The sequence below is a fragment of the Nicotiana tomentosiformis genome, chromosome 7, assembly GCF_000390325.3.
Source record: "Nicotiana tomentosiformis chromosome 7, ASM39032v3, whole genome shotgun sequence".
Classification (NCBI taxonomy): Eukaryota; Viridiplantae; Streptophyta; class Magnoliopsida; order Solanales; family Solanaceae; genus Nicotiana; species Nicotiana tomentosiformis.
The window spans coordinates 67522696-67539030 of record NC_090818.1 but is presented as its reverse complement, the minus strand read 5'-3'; the positions used below and the strand labels follow the sequence as shown (position 1 = coordinate 67539030).

Genomic DNA, 16335 nt, shown 5'->3' with positions numbered 1-16335 from the left:
CGCTTAGTAGCTGATTGGAGATTTCGTGGTGAGTTGTTGTTCTTGATTCAGAGCTTATAGAGGCCCCTTCTTATCCATTCTACTGTTGTTCGATTCAGACAATAATATTATGTTATGAGACCTAGTCGTGCTCTATTTAGTTGCTCATGATTTTGTACTATCCGATTTTGGGAGTTTGTGTTTTATTTTCTGTATATGATTGACAGTTTGAGACTTATTTATATTTTATCTATGTCTTGATGGCGGATAATCCTTTATTTGTCTTGTCTTAGTTGATTATGATTGTTGGCTTACCTAGCCAGTTGGAGTTAGGTATCATCACAATTTTCGATGGACTTTTGGGTCGTGACACTAGTACAATACAAAGTAAGCAAACCTTAATGTGTGACAAATACACGTACATATAAAAACTATTAGATATTACTTATAATTAGTTATTTAAACTATTTTTTTTCTTAAAAGTATAATTATTGAATAACTATAAAATTTTTATACTAAGAATAGAAAATAAAGCTAGTAAATTATGAAGTTGTGTTTAGCGACTAAGAAAAATAAAATAATAAAAAGGCAAAATATGAGAAGTTGCAAAATTTTGTGGCAGCACACCATAAGCAATATGTTGGATGATTGAAAATGAGAATAAGAGAAATGGAAGAAAAATAATTAAAAATAATAATACTTAATATATTTGAAAAGAAAAAAAAAAGTTACATTAGCTTGTAATTACACTATGTAATTACATATTTACCTGTAAAACGGTACAGTTGAATTTATACGCAGTTTATACACAAGTGAATTAATTTGATCCCAAAAATGATAAATAAATTAATAAGAATATAAGACTTAGCGTTGAGATCAAGATCAGACTTAGCGTTTCGAAGGTAGCAGCTACAATATTATTAAGCAAGAAGACAAAATATTATTCATCTTTGAACAGTGTATGTCATAAGTTTGTCAGAAAATTCCTCTCATTTACAACGGCTGTTGAGCTCACTATTTTTAGTTGCACCTAAGGAACAAGGTCCTAGGATCAAGCTCCTCTTAAATGACAATAATGAGAGCCATTGAAGAATGTGTAACGGTTGGCAGTGAATGTCATATTCTCTATAACGAACTACGTACTTAATGCTATAAAATATTCTCCATTAAATGCTACCGGGTGGTAGGCATTTATTTCGCCTTTATGAACATCATTCCTTCTAGAACAAATGAAATTGTTGCCTTCGGACCTGATTACCTTCTGCATTTAGCTCCATGTGTCGCGTTATTATGCAAGCATTTAATATGAACATATTTTACCCTATACAGATAGTCCCCCTGCTTTCCGGTGGCATATTCTTGTGTCACCGGCAAGTTGGTAAAGATTCTTGTCGGGAAATTCTTCGAACCCCTCTGAAAAATTTTTGACGGTTGATTAGACGCATGTCTCTCCGCATTTAATGCCCCAAACACGCGTCATCCTATGATTCAACAACACTTTTGCCGTTATCGATGCAATTATGGCCATGATTTTAGCCACGTATTCCTTTACTTATACGCATCAACCTTCTCCTTCTATACTTCATAACTTTTCAAACTCTCTCAAACTCTCTTTATTCGTCCCACATTTAATTTCAATATCCTTTAATCTCCCTCTTCAGAGAAAAACCTTTATTTCCTTCTAATAATTATGGCCTCTTCTTCCAAAATCTCCAGTTCTTCATAAAATAAGGAAAATACTGATGATGCTGATCCTCCTACGGTGCCCACCATTATCCCCAGATAGCACATTACAACTAAGGACTTCGAAGAGAAGTTCCCTTTTTCTAACTCTTGCACATGGGTTGTTGGCGTATATCCTTCTTCCATCCATTCTTCTAGGATCCAGGAAGACTGTGGTTGTCAAGATTTGAACATAACTACTCCTGACCTAGCGATGCGGGTAATCTTCTCCAAGAAGAGTTTTACATACGTTTACACGAACCATTTCACTTTCGGCACGTTCGCATTGAGCGGGGGACTTGACTTTGTTATCTTCGAGTTTTGCTTCCATTACTAGGTTTGCTTGGCATAGGTGAGCCCTTCTGTGTGGCAGACGGTAGCATGCCTTTGGCACCTATTCTAGGAGATGGTGGAAGAGCTTTCCTTGGCTCGGCTTATGAACCTTTATTCCCCCAAGATGTTTCGTAGGGGAATGATAAACTTCAGCAAACGTGGTCACCATGCTTTGCTCACTAGCATGGATGATGACAATGACCGTGGGTTGGTGGAGCAGTTCGTTGTAGCTGCCACCAGGGACATCATCCCGGCCACAACCCCATCTTTTTTTTGAATCTTGGAATCGTACATGTAAGCTCGATATCTACTCTTTTCTACGATTAAGAATCATTCATACTGTGTATGACTCTTGTTTTTGTTATCTCAGCTACTCAGTGGACACCATCTAGGGTTGAAGGCTTGGACTAGTGGGTCTAGAAGATTCTGGATGTCACTATGCTTGAGACCCGCAAGTGAAAAGAACTGGCCTTAAAATATGGGTGGAAGGCCAAACATCATGGTAAGTTGAACTTATCTTGTTTTTACTTTTCATATAGGAAAATTAGTTAACCTTTCTTTCTTGTTGAACTCAAGTCTTCTGCAAGGCTCTGTTACCGTCCCCGAGGAGGACATTTTGGCTGATGTGTCCGAAGCGGCAAGGTTACTGTAGGAGGCTTTTATCCAAATAGGTGTCACCAAGCCTGCTTCGGTGTAAGTGCTTCTTATCGGAGTCCCCGGCCAGAGAACAAGCAACAAAAAAGGCTCTGTTACCGTCCCAGAGGAGGACATTTTGGCTGATGCGTCCGAAGGGGCAAGGTTGCTGTAGGTGGTTTTTATCCAAACAGGTGTCACCAAGCCTGCTTCTGGTGTAAATGCTTCTTATCGGAGTCCCCGGCCAGAGAACAAGCAACAAAAAAAGCGACGTTCCTCCACGGCCGAGGGTAAAACTAAAAAGGCAAAGAGTGTCGCGCCCGAGCCATCTGCGGACCTTGTGGTGATGAACGTTGTGCCCGAGCCAGCCATAGACAGTGTGGTGATCGACGATGATGGAGGTGCCAGTGATGAAGGGGCTTCTATACATAGAATACGACGACCTTCATCAGCTCAACAGAATGCTCAGTCTGTTAAGCTAGTTATGCCAACCGTGGACGATGTTGCTTTGGGGGAATTTGATATGGTAGAAGATTCTAATTCTCTCTTTCGATCCCCAGTCACTGTTCCAGGTATCGTGAGGCTGGGTACCAGGTCTCTCCCATCTTCGATTGATGAGAAACCAAATACTAGCACTGCTTTTGCCGCAGCTGCTTCTCAACCTACAATGCCATCAGCTTCATCTCTTTTTTCTCCAAATTTGCTTTCTCCACCAACAACTGCTACATCATCTCCATCGTCTGCAGTCATCCGAGAGGTGGATGTCCCTCTTCCCCAGTCCCCATTTCATGGGAATTTGTGGCATAATTATTCTGCCCCATTCGAAGATCCTCGGAACAAGAGGAGTATTTCCCTCTCGGACTCTACCGGATGCCATCTGCTATCCTAACCGGTGGAACTTGCTAATTATCTAAAGCCTCTGGCTTCAGAAAAAGATAGAAATAAAATACAAACTTTCTCGGAGAAGTGTTTGTTGAACAATGCCATGCACAACGCAGCAGCGGTAAAATCTTTGTTTCCTCTATTATTTCTCATATCTTTATTATGGTAGGCTTTTTTGTTTGTACTTCTATTTTGCAGGATAACTTCCTCACTTCCGAGGGCCTTCAAAGGTTGATCCTTGACAAGGAAAACTCACATCCGAGTGGGTTCAATTGTTGGTCGAACGGGATAGAGTTGTTGCTCGCCTCCCTGTGCTGGAAGCACAAGCTATTGAGGCTGCTGATTTCGAGCAAGAGGTAGTGACCCTTGGCCAAGCGGCAGCACTGTTAAGGGTACAATTTGAAGAGGCTAAGGCAAAATGGGTTGAGGTCCAGAATGTTGCTCTTGCTATATCCGATTGCGAGGCTGCCTCTGCTGAAAGATTGAATAATTTGGAGGCTGCCTTGAACTCCAAAGCTGAAGAAGTTGCTGCTGTCGCGGAGAAGTATGCCCTATTTGAAGAGAGGCATAAGAGAGTCACGGAGCATAATAAAGTTTTTAACTCCACTGTACATGACCTTGATATTAGCCTCCAGGCCGCTAGATCTGAGCGGGATAATCTTTTGACCGAGGTTGACCATCTTAAGGAAGAACTTCAGTGTCAAGCGGCTTCCCTCATTGTTGAAAAAACATATTCTATATATATCATGAGGAGAAAAACCTTGGAAGAGGCCAAAGTGGGTGTCATTGACTTTGATGCCGAAATCGCTAAGGCCCGTGAGCTGGAGTCAACTGCCCGAAGGGGTCTCCCGATCCAATCTAATGCTACCGACTCTTTAGGTTCTAGTTCTTAGTTCTCGAGAACGGAAGAAGAACCGAAAGGTGATGATGCTGAAGGCCAAGATATTGAGCCGACGGTGGACCCGCCCACTTCTCCTGGGGGTGAAAAATTTTCCCCTCCTCCAGATTCCGAAGATGTAGTAGCTTAACCTTTTGCTTTCTTTTCACATTTTTTTCTTACTTGTGCTACTTGGCACGTTTGTTGTATATTAAAGTATTATTTTATTTCTATATTGCATAAGTTTTTCTCTTTGCGTCGAATTATGCAAGGCTTCGGGTGTATTTTTCCCCGATAGCATATGGATTTCGGGCATATGTTCTTCCGGAATCAACCCTTTACCGTAAGTGTTTCATAAGAGAGGGACCTCTTATGTTTACGGTGCTCTTGAAGAGGACGTCTCCTGTTCATTACATTATTAGTATTTGAAGTACTTATTTAACTTTCAATAATAAAATTAATTCATTCATCGATAGGACAAGAAACAAGATAAAGATAAAAAGACTTCACTTTATTCCTTCCATTTTCAAAAGTACATAAGCATTCATTGTGATAAAAAGAAATTGCCATTACTTGTGGCTAACTTATACAACTTGTTTCTACGGGGCAAGCCGCGCCGTCCCTAGTCCCGTTGATACAACTTTGTTTCCTAATTTCATAGACCCGATTGATGTGGCAGTCATTGTTGTCGTATTCTCATATCATCCCCCCCCAGTGTTCGAATGCGAAGAATGCGAATTGGAACACAAGAAGACTTGCTCCTTTGAAGATTCCATTAGTGAATGGTTAGGTAATCTTTAGTTCGATAGCAAGCTTCACTTGCCCTTAGGAACTTTTGCTATCGATCCAAAGATTATCTACCAATCCCTCAGTGGCTCGTACTCGTGAAGGGTCAGGTAACCTTTGGCCTGGTAGCAAACTTTACTTCCCGGTAGGAACTTTGCTAGCGAGCAAAAGAATATCTAACCACTCTGTAGTGGCCCATTGCTTGCATGCCTTGTCATTTAAAGGTCTTATTTCTACTGACAAATTTCCCTTCATAGTATGCTTTCTGTTGCTGCCCCGTTAAAAACCTTCCCAGAAAAACCCAATTGGGACAAAAACTAGACGAAGGGAATAAAGGTGCAGCACATACTTTAAGTATAGGTGAGGCTCATTATCAATAGTATCTTTTGAGGTGTGCCACATTCCAGTTGTTCGACAACTTTACTCCATCTTGATTCTCCAATTCGTATGACCCGTTCCCAGTGAAAGCTAAAACCCGGTAGGGGCGTTCCTATATTAGACCCAGCTTCCCTATGTTAAGCTCCTGGTTCTGAGTTACTTTCCTTAAAACCAAGTCTCCAACTCTGAAATAACAGAGGTTGGCTCTTCGATTACAATATCTTTCCATTCTCTATTTTTGGTCTGCCATCCTTATATGCGCCAAGTCCCTGCATTCACCGAGCAGCTCCAATTTGACTAGCATTGCTTCGTTGTTTGTTTCTTTGTGTACCCAGAAATATATTAAGGCAGGTTCCCCTACTTCCACCGTGATCAAGGCTTCCACACCATATATAAGAGAGAAAGGAGTCTCCCCCTTGCTTAATTTTGCCGTTGATCGATACGCCCACAATACTCCAGGTAGTTCTTCGGGCCATTTGCCTTTAGCTGCTTCCAATCTCTTATTGAGAATTTGGATAATCACCTTTTTTTGTTGATTCTGCTTGATCGTTAGTACTCGGGTAATAAGGTGACGATTTGATCCTTTTGATTTTTAGGTCTTTAAGGAATTTTTGGACCTTCGCGCCTATAAATTGTGGCCTGTTGTCGCAGGCTATCTCTTTTGGTATCCCAAATCTGCAAATGATATTTTCCCACAAGAAATCTACCACTTCGTGTTCGCTGATTTTTTGGTAAGGACGTACTTCAACCCACTTAGAAAAATAGTCAGTTAAAACTAAAAAAAATCTTACCTTACCGGGTGTTGGTTGCAGCAAACCAACTATATCCATTTCCCACTTCATGAACGGCCAGGATGACAAAATTGAGTTCAATAGTTCTGCCAGTTAAAGTACCAATGGTGTGTGGCATTGACACTTATTGCATTTTTGAACAAAAGCCTTAGCGTCCTGTTCCATCCGGGACCAATAGTATCCTGCCCTAATTAATTTTAACATTAAGGAATCTGCGCCTGAGTGATTTCCGTAGATCCCTTCGTGGACTTCTCACATGACGTAATTATCTTCAGAAGCTCCCAAACATCACGCCAACGGTCCTTGGAAGGATCTTCTATATAATTGACCTCCCTTGAAGCTATATCGAGCTGCTTTAGTGCGGAGCGCTCGATATGCCTTGGGATATTCAGGCAATTTTCTATGCTCGAGATAGTCTATGATCTCATTTCTCTAGTCCTATACAAAATTGTTTGCGTTTACTTCGTAATAGCTGTCTGTATCCAATATCGAATGCATAAGCTGCATGACCGTACCGGAGTCTGATCCGTTCATTTTTGTGGATGATCTCAAATTGTCTAGTGCATCCACCTTCGCGTTTTCTTCTCTCGGGATGTGGGTAATTGACAATTCCCTGAACCGCCTGAGCAGAGCCTGGACTTTCATAACATATTGCTGCATGCATTCCTCTTTGGTATCGATGATCCTCTTGACCTGATTTACTACCAATTGGGAGTCGCATTTGATTTATATGACCTCGGAGTCCATCACCCGGGCCAGCTCAGGTCCTGCAATCAAAGCTTCATACTCTGCTTCATTGTTAGTTAGAGGAACAGTTCTTATGGCCTACCTTAGTGTTTCCCCTGAAGGCGTGATTACCATTACGCTGAGCCCGAACCCTTTCATATTGGAAGCTCCGTCTGTGAACAAAGGCCAAAAATCCTGATGTCGATTCTGACACCATTACTGCTTCTTTGGTAGCCAAAGTTAACAGGCCCGGACTGAAATTGACCACATAGTCGGTCAAAACTTGTGACTTAATTGCAGTCCTAAGTTTATAATCTATGTCAAATTCACTCATTTCGACAGCCCACTTGGCAAGGCTACCTGAAAGTTCAGGTTTACTAATGATATTCCACAGGGGAAAGGTGGTCATCATGGCTATCGGATGATATTGGAAATAAGGCCTATGTTTTCGGGCGGCGACTACGAGAGCTAAGGCTAATTTTTCCATATGTGGGTAGCGAGTTTTTGCTCCTGTTAAAATTTTACTAACATTATAGATAGGATTGCAAACATTCATCCTCACGGACTAAAATGGCACTTAGCGCAACCTCCGAGACCGTTAAGTAGATCAACAGTTGCTCGCCTATCACGCCCCAACCTTGGGGAACGTGATGGACAATCAACCGAGATATCCCAGTCAAGCAAGCCTACTTGATGTCTTCTACCTAACCTTACCCATGAATAAAGTGACGATGCATGCCATTCGTTAGATAATGAGAAGATTTCATAATCATACAAATTTCATTACCCTTAGTTACTTCATTTACATTTCCCCAAAACAATACATTACACAGTTTAGAAGTGGAAACATGTGATACATATACAACATTTCTAGTTTGACTTTCCAAAATCAAGATACAATCCACACTAGGTCTACGGAGCCTCTAATGGATAGAAAAGTGTAATATGCTAGTGCCGGCAACAAGGCTCTGGCTATGACTCAAAACACTATACATAAGGTACAAAAGACACAAGACCCCAATATGAAGTGGGGCTCACCAAGTCAGTTGAGAAGAGGGTGTACCGCTATCACTGATCGGTGCTGCCTACTGTGAAACCACCTGCATTCATTATAGATGTAGCGCCCCCGGCAAAAGGGATGTTAGTACATATGGAATAGTACTAGTATGTAAAGACTGAACACCCTCTCAATGAATTGAGTAACAGTACAATAAGAAAGAAACACGGAATTAATGAGAGACTCAAACAATATTAAAGAATCAAGTTAAGAGAAAGATAATTTTCCAAGTGAATATCAATATTTTTAAGCTGGGAGATCTTTAGCACCGATGTACCAATGTGTTTTTAGCACAGAGTACGATCTCGTCCTGATCGGCTTTGTCGTCTTACCCCAAGACATCCAATCACAACACCACCTTATGAGCGGCATGACGTCCGATCTCAGCCCGATCGACTAAGCTGTCTCACCACAATGCCATATGGGTCGACATCACATTCTGCTAGCAATCATCTCATCCGAAATTAAGGGGAATAATATCAACGCATCAATCTCATCCCAATTTGGGGAATAATCTCAATACATCAATCATGGGGATTTATCTCTCAATCACTCCTACACCGGCACATGTAGTTTCTGGGTTAGGTTGTTTCGACCTAACCTTCCTCGGTGACTAAACGATAATCCCAAAACATTTATTATATAATGAAGTTAAAGCTCATCTCATAATTTTTCACACTTCTTTTCACTTTCAAGCATCATCATAGATTATCAACAACAAGAGCATTTGTAATCAAGACTTTAAACATGTATATGAGCAATAGAAGTCTTAAACACATTGAGTTTTCCTTCCACGAATAAGGAATAATAAATCTTGCATTCGAACAATGAATTGAAGTTATATCATTATGATACATAAACCATACTTGAATACATTCCCGACGGAGAGCATAATATGATAGGAGCAATTGAAACACATTTGGAGCATATAATTTTCAACATAATACTTATTTGGAATATCTTAATATATTAGGAATGGCTCGGAACATGGGAATTAGGAACTTGGGCCAATCATACTTGAATCTTACGAGAACATCATAGAATTCGACTTTACAAGAGAAGTTTAGCCAACATACCTTGCTTGAGATTTACTTAGGTTACTAGAAAGTCCAAATACTCCTAGAAATTTCAATCTATAGGAATATGATAGAATCAAATCAAAATTAGAAGGATTCTCATAATATAAGTCTTTTGCAAATTTCGTCAAACACCTATCATGCAAAATCGAATACAAAGCTTTTACAATGGTAATCCCTTCCTCCCTCAACCAATTTCAATAAGAATTTACTCGGAATAGTTCAACAACCCCACATAGTACCTCCTATTGGCACATCATGGACTATCTCCAACTACACAACTTAAACTCTAAACAATTGCATGAAGGCTTAAGAAAAGGTCTTACCCGAATAGTTGATGGTCTAGTGAGGGATTCCCTTGAATCTTCAAGATTGGGGCAAGTATTCATGATCAAAGCACTTGGGGATTCCTCCTCTCTTTCTCTAAAGCACTCCCCTCTCTCTAAAATAGCCGTTTAAACCAACCAAAATAACCCCAAAGTTGTTTTATAAGAAATGGGGTCGGGCTATGAAATCACAAAATGGACCCTCCGAACTCAACTCTGCGATCGTAGAGTGGACTGCAAAAATAGTTCGGCTTAGGTTTGCAGTAGGTCTGCATTCCGCACACCAGTTATGTTGTCGCATAATGCACCACGAGATCTCCCTCCAAAATTTTCTCATGCCGAGTCTGCGACAGATGTGCGGCCCACAAAATGATTATGTTGTCACATAATTGACCATAAAATGACCTCCAAAATTGGCTTTGTTCCGGTTGCACTCTGCGATGAATTTGCGATACGCGAAATAGTTATGCGGTCGCATAATGGACCGCAGAAATTCCATGTTATGCAAAATCATTCTTTCAACTCCCCAACGCATTGCACAACCCAAAACGTCTGTACTGCGGCGAGCTTGCTTGCCGCGAAGATTATTTACAACCTTCAAACACGTTAGCCTACCTCGGCACCACGAAACCATGAGTTCTAGGTAAAATTTTACGAGGCATTACATCCTCCCCCGCTTAGGATCATTCGTCCTCGAATGAGGGTCAAAGTCCATCATCGGCATCCAATGTGACTCAGCTTTTAATTTACACACCAACAGTTCCAAATTTTGACTAACTCCCCAAATTTTCGAAAATTTTGGCAGAGTCTCCCCTGTATTTGAGCCTATCCACCTGTCAGAGCATCCTAAAACCAGTCCTAACAACATAACCATAACACAACGATGTATCACAACATGAAAAAAAAACATCGACAATAGCGTCATAAGAATTATATTACCAAAAGGAGCATCCTTAACATAAACTATACAAGTGGAATGTAAAGTAAGTTCTTAACATTCTCATAGAACACAACTACTAAGTTATTCAAACAAATGAGGGTACTTCTTCTTCATCTCTTCCTAGGACTCCCAGGTGGCCTCTTCCACATGTCCGTTTTGCCATAGCACCTTCACGGAGGTAATCTCTTTATTCCTCGGCTTTCAGACTTCCCTATCGAGAATGGCAATCAAAATCTCCTAATAATTTAATTCTTCATTAACCTCAATAGTCTCTACTTGGACAATAAGCGATAGGTCTCAACCACCTTATTCAACATGGATACATGAAACACCGGGTGCACTAAAGACATCTCTGGAGGTAGCTCAAGCCTGTAAGCCACCTTACCAACCCTCTGAATGATTCTATACGGCCAGACATACTTGGGACTCAATTTCCCCTTCTTCCAGACCGCATTATACCCTTTATCGGGGAAACCTTCAAGAATACCCAATCATCCTCTTTGAACTCCAAATCTCTGTGATGCACATCCGAATAGGATTCTGATGACTCTGAGCAGTTTTCAACCATTCCTGAATGATCTTAACCTTCTCCATAACTTTATGCACGAGGTCTGGAACTATCAACTTTGCTTTCCCAATCTCAAACACCCAATAGGAGATCTACATCTCCTACCATATAGAGTCTCGAATGGTTCCATCTAAATGCTAGCATGGTATATATTGTTGTAGGCAAATTCTATGAGCAGTAAATGATCATCCTAGCTACCCTTGATGTCAAGAACACAAGCACGCAATATATCCTTAATAGTCCTCTCTTCCCACCCGTCGGTCTGTGGATGGAATGTTGTGCTGAGATTCACCTGAGTACCCCAAACCTTGCTGAAATTTCTTCCAAAACTTATCTATGAATTGTGCCCTTTGATATGAGATAATAGAAACCGGAGTGCCATGCAACCTGACTATCTCCTAGATATATAACTGGGTATACTATTCTGCTGTGTCGGTAGCCTTAATATGTAAGAAGTGTGCTGATTTTGTGAGTCAGTCTACAATCATCCAAATCGAGTCAAACTTGCGAGGCGTGCGAGGTAGTCCCACCACAAAGTCCATATTGATCATCTCCCACTTCCACATTGGAATTTCTATGTTTTGCGCCAACCCACCGGGTCTTTGGTGTTCGGCCTTCTCTTGTTGACAATTTGGAAATCTTGAACCAGAGTCCGCTACATTCCTCTTCATATCATTCCACCAGTAGATCTCCTTAAGATCATGGTACATCTTTGTAGAGCATGGGTGCGTAGAATACCTGGAATTGTGGGCCTCTGTCATGATTCTTTCCCAGAGACCATCTACATTAGGAACACATAATCGCCCTTGGTACCTTAGTGTACCATCATCCATGCCAAAAGAAAAAGCTATGGTCTTATGCTTATGAATCCCCTCCTTCAACTGCAACAACAAAGGATCGTCGTATTGCTTCTCCTTGACTTCCATAACAAGTGATGATTCAGCCTTATTTTGCATAACCATTCCTCCTTCACTAGAATCCGCAAGACGAGCTCCCAAACTAGCCAACCGATGAACTTCGTCTGCCAACGGTCTTTGATGTGCCTCCAAGTGAACCAAACTACCCACGGATTTCCGGCAAAGAGCATCTACCGTGACATTAGCCTTTCCCGGATGATATAAAATATCGATGTCGTAGTCCTTGAGAAAGTCAAGCCATCTTCTCTGCCTCAGATTCAATTCCTTTTTCTTGAAAATATATTGAAGGCTCTTATTGTCCGTGAATATATCAACACAGACCCCATACATATAATGGCGCCAAATCTTCAGTGCAAACACCACCGCCGCAAGTTCTAAGTCATGTGTTGGATAGTTCTTCTCATAATTATCGAGTTGCCTAGAAGCATAGTCAATCACCTTGCCATGTTGCATTAGTACACACCCTAGTCCGAGGCATCAAAATATACCACAAACCTATAAGTACCCTCTGGTAAGGTCAACACTGGTGCCGTAGTCAATCTTGATTTCAACTCTTGGAAGCTCTTTTTACAAGCGTCTGACCATTGGAATTTAGTCACCTTTTGCGTCAATTTATTAAATAGAGAGGAAAGAGTAGAGAACCCCTCCACAAACCTCCTGTAATACCCATCTAAACCCAAGAAACTGCGAATCTTTGTTGGAGTTGTAGGTCTAGGCCAATTTTTCACAGCTGCGATCTTCTGAGGATCAACCTTGATTCCTTCACTGGAGACGAAATGACTCAAGAATGTGACAAATGCAAGCTAAAATTCATACTTCGAAAAACTTCGCATACAACTTATGCTGATACAAAGTCTGCAGAACTGCCTTAAGATGATCGGCATGGTCCTCTCGACTTCGTGAATATACAAGAATATTGTCAATGAACACTATCGCAAAGGAGTTGAGAAAAGGCTGGAAGACTCGACTTATAAGATCCGTGAAAGCTGTCGGGGCATTCATTAACCCAAAAGACATCACCAAAAATTCAAAGTGCCCATACCAGGTCTTGAAAGCTATTTTTGGAATATCCTGCTCCCTGATCTTTAATTGGTGATACCCCGATTGTAGGTCAATCTTGGAGAAATACTTAGCACCCTGCACGTGATCAAACAAGTCATCTATCCTTGGCAGTGGATACTTATTCTTGATCGTGACTTTCTTGAGCTGCCGATAGTCAATACACATTCTCGGTGACCCATCTTTCTTGCATACAAATAGAACCGGTGCGCCCCATGGAGACACAATCGGCCGGATGAAACCCTTCTCTAACAAATCCATCAACTACTTCTTTTGTTCCTTCAATTCCTCTGGTGCCATTCTGTAGGGTGGGATAGATATAGGTTGCGTGCCTGGCATCACAGCAATCCCAAAAACAATCTCTCTGTCTAGTGGTATCCCAGGGAGCTTATCACGAAAAAACTGCGAAAATTAGTTCACAGCTGGCACAGACTCAAGTGTAGGTGCCTCAACATCAGTGTCTGTCACTCGAGCCAAATGGTAAATACATCCCTTGTTGATCATCTTTGCTGCCTTAAGGTAAGAAATAAACCTACCCTTCAGCACTACATCATCCCCTTTCCACTCAATAATTGACTCATTTGGAAATTCAAACCTAATGGTTCTGGTTCGGCAATCAATCTTAGCAAAACATGAATAAAGCCAGTCCATCCCCATTATCACATCAAAATCAACCATCCCCAATTCAATGAGATCAGCCATGGTGTCTCGACAACGCACCATGACAACACAATCCCTACAAACCCGTGCAGCCATAATAGACTCACCAACTTGAGTAGATATAAAGAACTGCTCATGATGTTGTTCCGGTTCTATCCCGAACTCTAGAGCAACATAAGGAGTGACATATGACAAAGTGAAACTGGGATCAATAAGAGCATATACGTCATGAGATTGGACAGTCAATATATATGTGACAACATCTGGAGAGGCCTCTGAACTCTGGCGACCCCTTATAGCATAGAACCAACTGGGTCCTCCTGAACTCTGTGATCCACCCCTAGCTGCACCCCACCCTACATGTGCTAGAGTGCCTCGAGCTGGAGGAGGTGTTGTGGATGTAGTAGCTATAGAACTGGCTCGCTGTATTGTACACCTGCCCACACTTTGGCGGGATGAACGACAATCCCTTTGAATGTGACCACTAATATCGCACTCATAGCATATGGGTAGTGTCGCACCCCGTTTTCTCTCGAAAGCGGGTTTCAACATGTGACAACTCTTTTAAATGAGTATTAAAAGAGGAGAGTCGCCATCTAACATTTTTTTAAGGTGCGTTAGGGAACCTATTTGCGAATGACTCTGTTATATCTTGCCAATATCACCATAGATCGGGTAAGGGCAAATTACCTCAAAGAGAAGGTGTTAGGCACTATTCGAGGTCCACAACTGTGGGTCCCGACTAAAGTTTATGCTATGTGAGATTATCTAATTATAATTGTCCTAATTGATCATATAAGTGAGGGACGACAAGGAATTTGAAGGTTCTATTATGAACAAGTGTTACGAAAATCGGGCAACAATTAAATTATATAGATAATCAATACAAGTCTTTAGAGGTTACAAGGTACTACTTAATTATTCTACATTCAATGACTAAGTGTGAATGATAAACATATAAAGGAGGGGGGTCCTAACTTTTTTAGCCTAAAAAGGATCACCCCGTGCAACATAAATAATACTTCGTAACTCCCTTAGTGTAAGGGTTGCTCATATTATTCAGCGGGCATAGACTATCATCTCCTGCTACCTGATTACTATGTTAAAGTTGTTTACTTAAAGAACTCTAATTCAATTCTAGACCGTCTCCTATGAGTGCAATACCCGTCACATGCCTATGGTCCAGGATGCTTTGGACCTACTATTTGGGTGGTTCTAGACTCTACTTAGGATGCTCAAAATGATAAAATTAGGCATGCGTTCAAAACATATAGGACTTCACATAAAGTCAATAAATGGCTCAAGTTAGCCTCCACACATAAGCATCAAATTGCACGCAGGCAGATTCATACATTAGGCAGTAGACCGTTTTAATTTAGAACATGTTAAAGTCATTAAATCTTATTAGCATAGTCTCTATGTGATTCTTATTCTAGTATTGTACAGGCAGTATTGAAGCCTTAGACTAACGGATTGGCAAATTAAAGGTATTGCAGGTCCTATAGGCATGATCTGTAATTGTTTGCACAATGAGGTAGTGCAACTGTTTGAAAGCTCAGAATTAACAGCGCTAATTTTATAAAATGCTTCTTAGGCGGGTGATAGTATCCTATAGTCAGGATTTCTAATCGAATCTGATTTTATAATAATTTATACCTGTAGGCATGTCATCTAAGTGTGAAAGTACAACGAAGCAACAAAAGTAGTCGATTAGCTAATTAAGATCCTACAATCATGATATCTGGATGAGCAATGTAAAAAAAGCAATAGAAGCGACTGGTTGATTGATTGATTAGTTGAAGCCCTATAGACATGGTATCTAGATTAGCAAATCATGCATTATTGCATACTATAGGCATGATGTCTAAGTGTGCACAGTAGTAGACATGGAAACAGGTATAGGAAATACTTAAACTAACATGCTTTGAATAGTGTACAAGTGTTAGACGAGTTAAGTGAAGTGTGTGTGATCCCTATAGGCATGATTTTTATGAGTGTATAGAATAGGAGCACGTCAAACGAATAGAAAACAAGGCAATTAAATCCCATAGGAAAATTCTCTACCCGTTTATGCGAGAATCAGAATACCCCAGCCTCCTTTTTACTAATTTTCCCATTATTCGTTATCACAAGTTATTACAGGCCCATATGGAATAATACAAATTCAAATAATTACATAATGAAATAACTATTGGCCTGATAGAACAATGACATGCCTAATACAAAATAACCCAGTGTTGTTTCTAGGCTTTCAGCAACTTTACTTTCATACGACCAGTAGACCCAAATCACAGGTTCATAGGACCAATAGAGTAAGCCTGAATCCAGCGCCCAAGTCCAACAATATATATGGCCAAACACCAGGCCCAAATGAATGACTTATAGCCCAATTAGATGTCAAACTTAATAACACAAACATCGAACTACACGTTGAATTAATTAAAGAGACTAAGAAGTCCACACACTTAGTTCTTAGAATTGTAATTAACATTAACTCTCACTAAGACATGTAGACAAGATCATATGACATATTGGCAGAACACACACAAGACAGGTTCATGTTTGGCATTTTTAGAAGCTAGGGTGACAGGATTGATCGTCATGGGATAGTAAACCATTTCAAAT

The 16335-nt window shown here is 40.7% G+C and overlaps 1 protein-coding gene across 1 annotated transcript; it reads right to left on the bottom strand.

Moving 5' to 3' along the window:
• Window positions 1–13461: 13461 nt before the first annotated feature.
• On the bottom strand, window positions 13462–14262 carry LOC138895733 (uncharacterized). Its single transcript, XM_070180457.1, has one exon. It carries the CDS (start codon window positions 14260–14262, stop codon window positions 13462–13464), a length of 801 nt encoding a protein of 266 aa, XP_070036558.1.
• Window positions 14263–16335: the final 2073 nt, after the last annotated feature.

Excerpts from the sequence above, each read along its gene's own strand:
- LOC138895733 (XM_070180457.1), bottom strand. The coding sequence starts at position 14,262 with ATGTTGAAACCCGCTTTCGAGAGAAAACGGGGTGCGACACTACCCATA.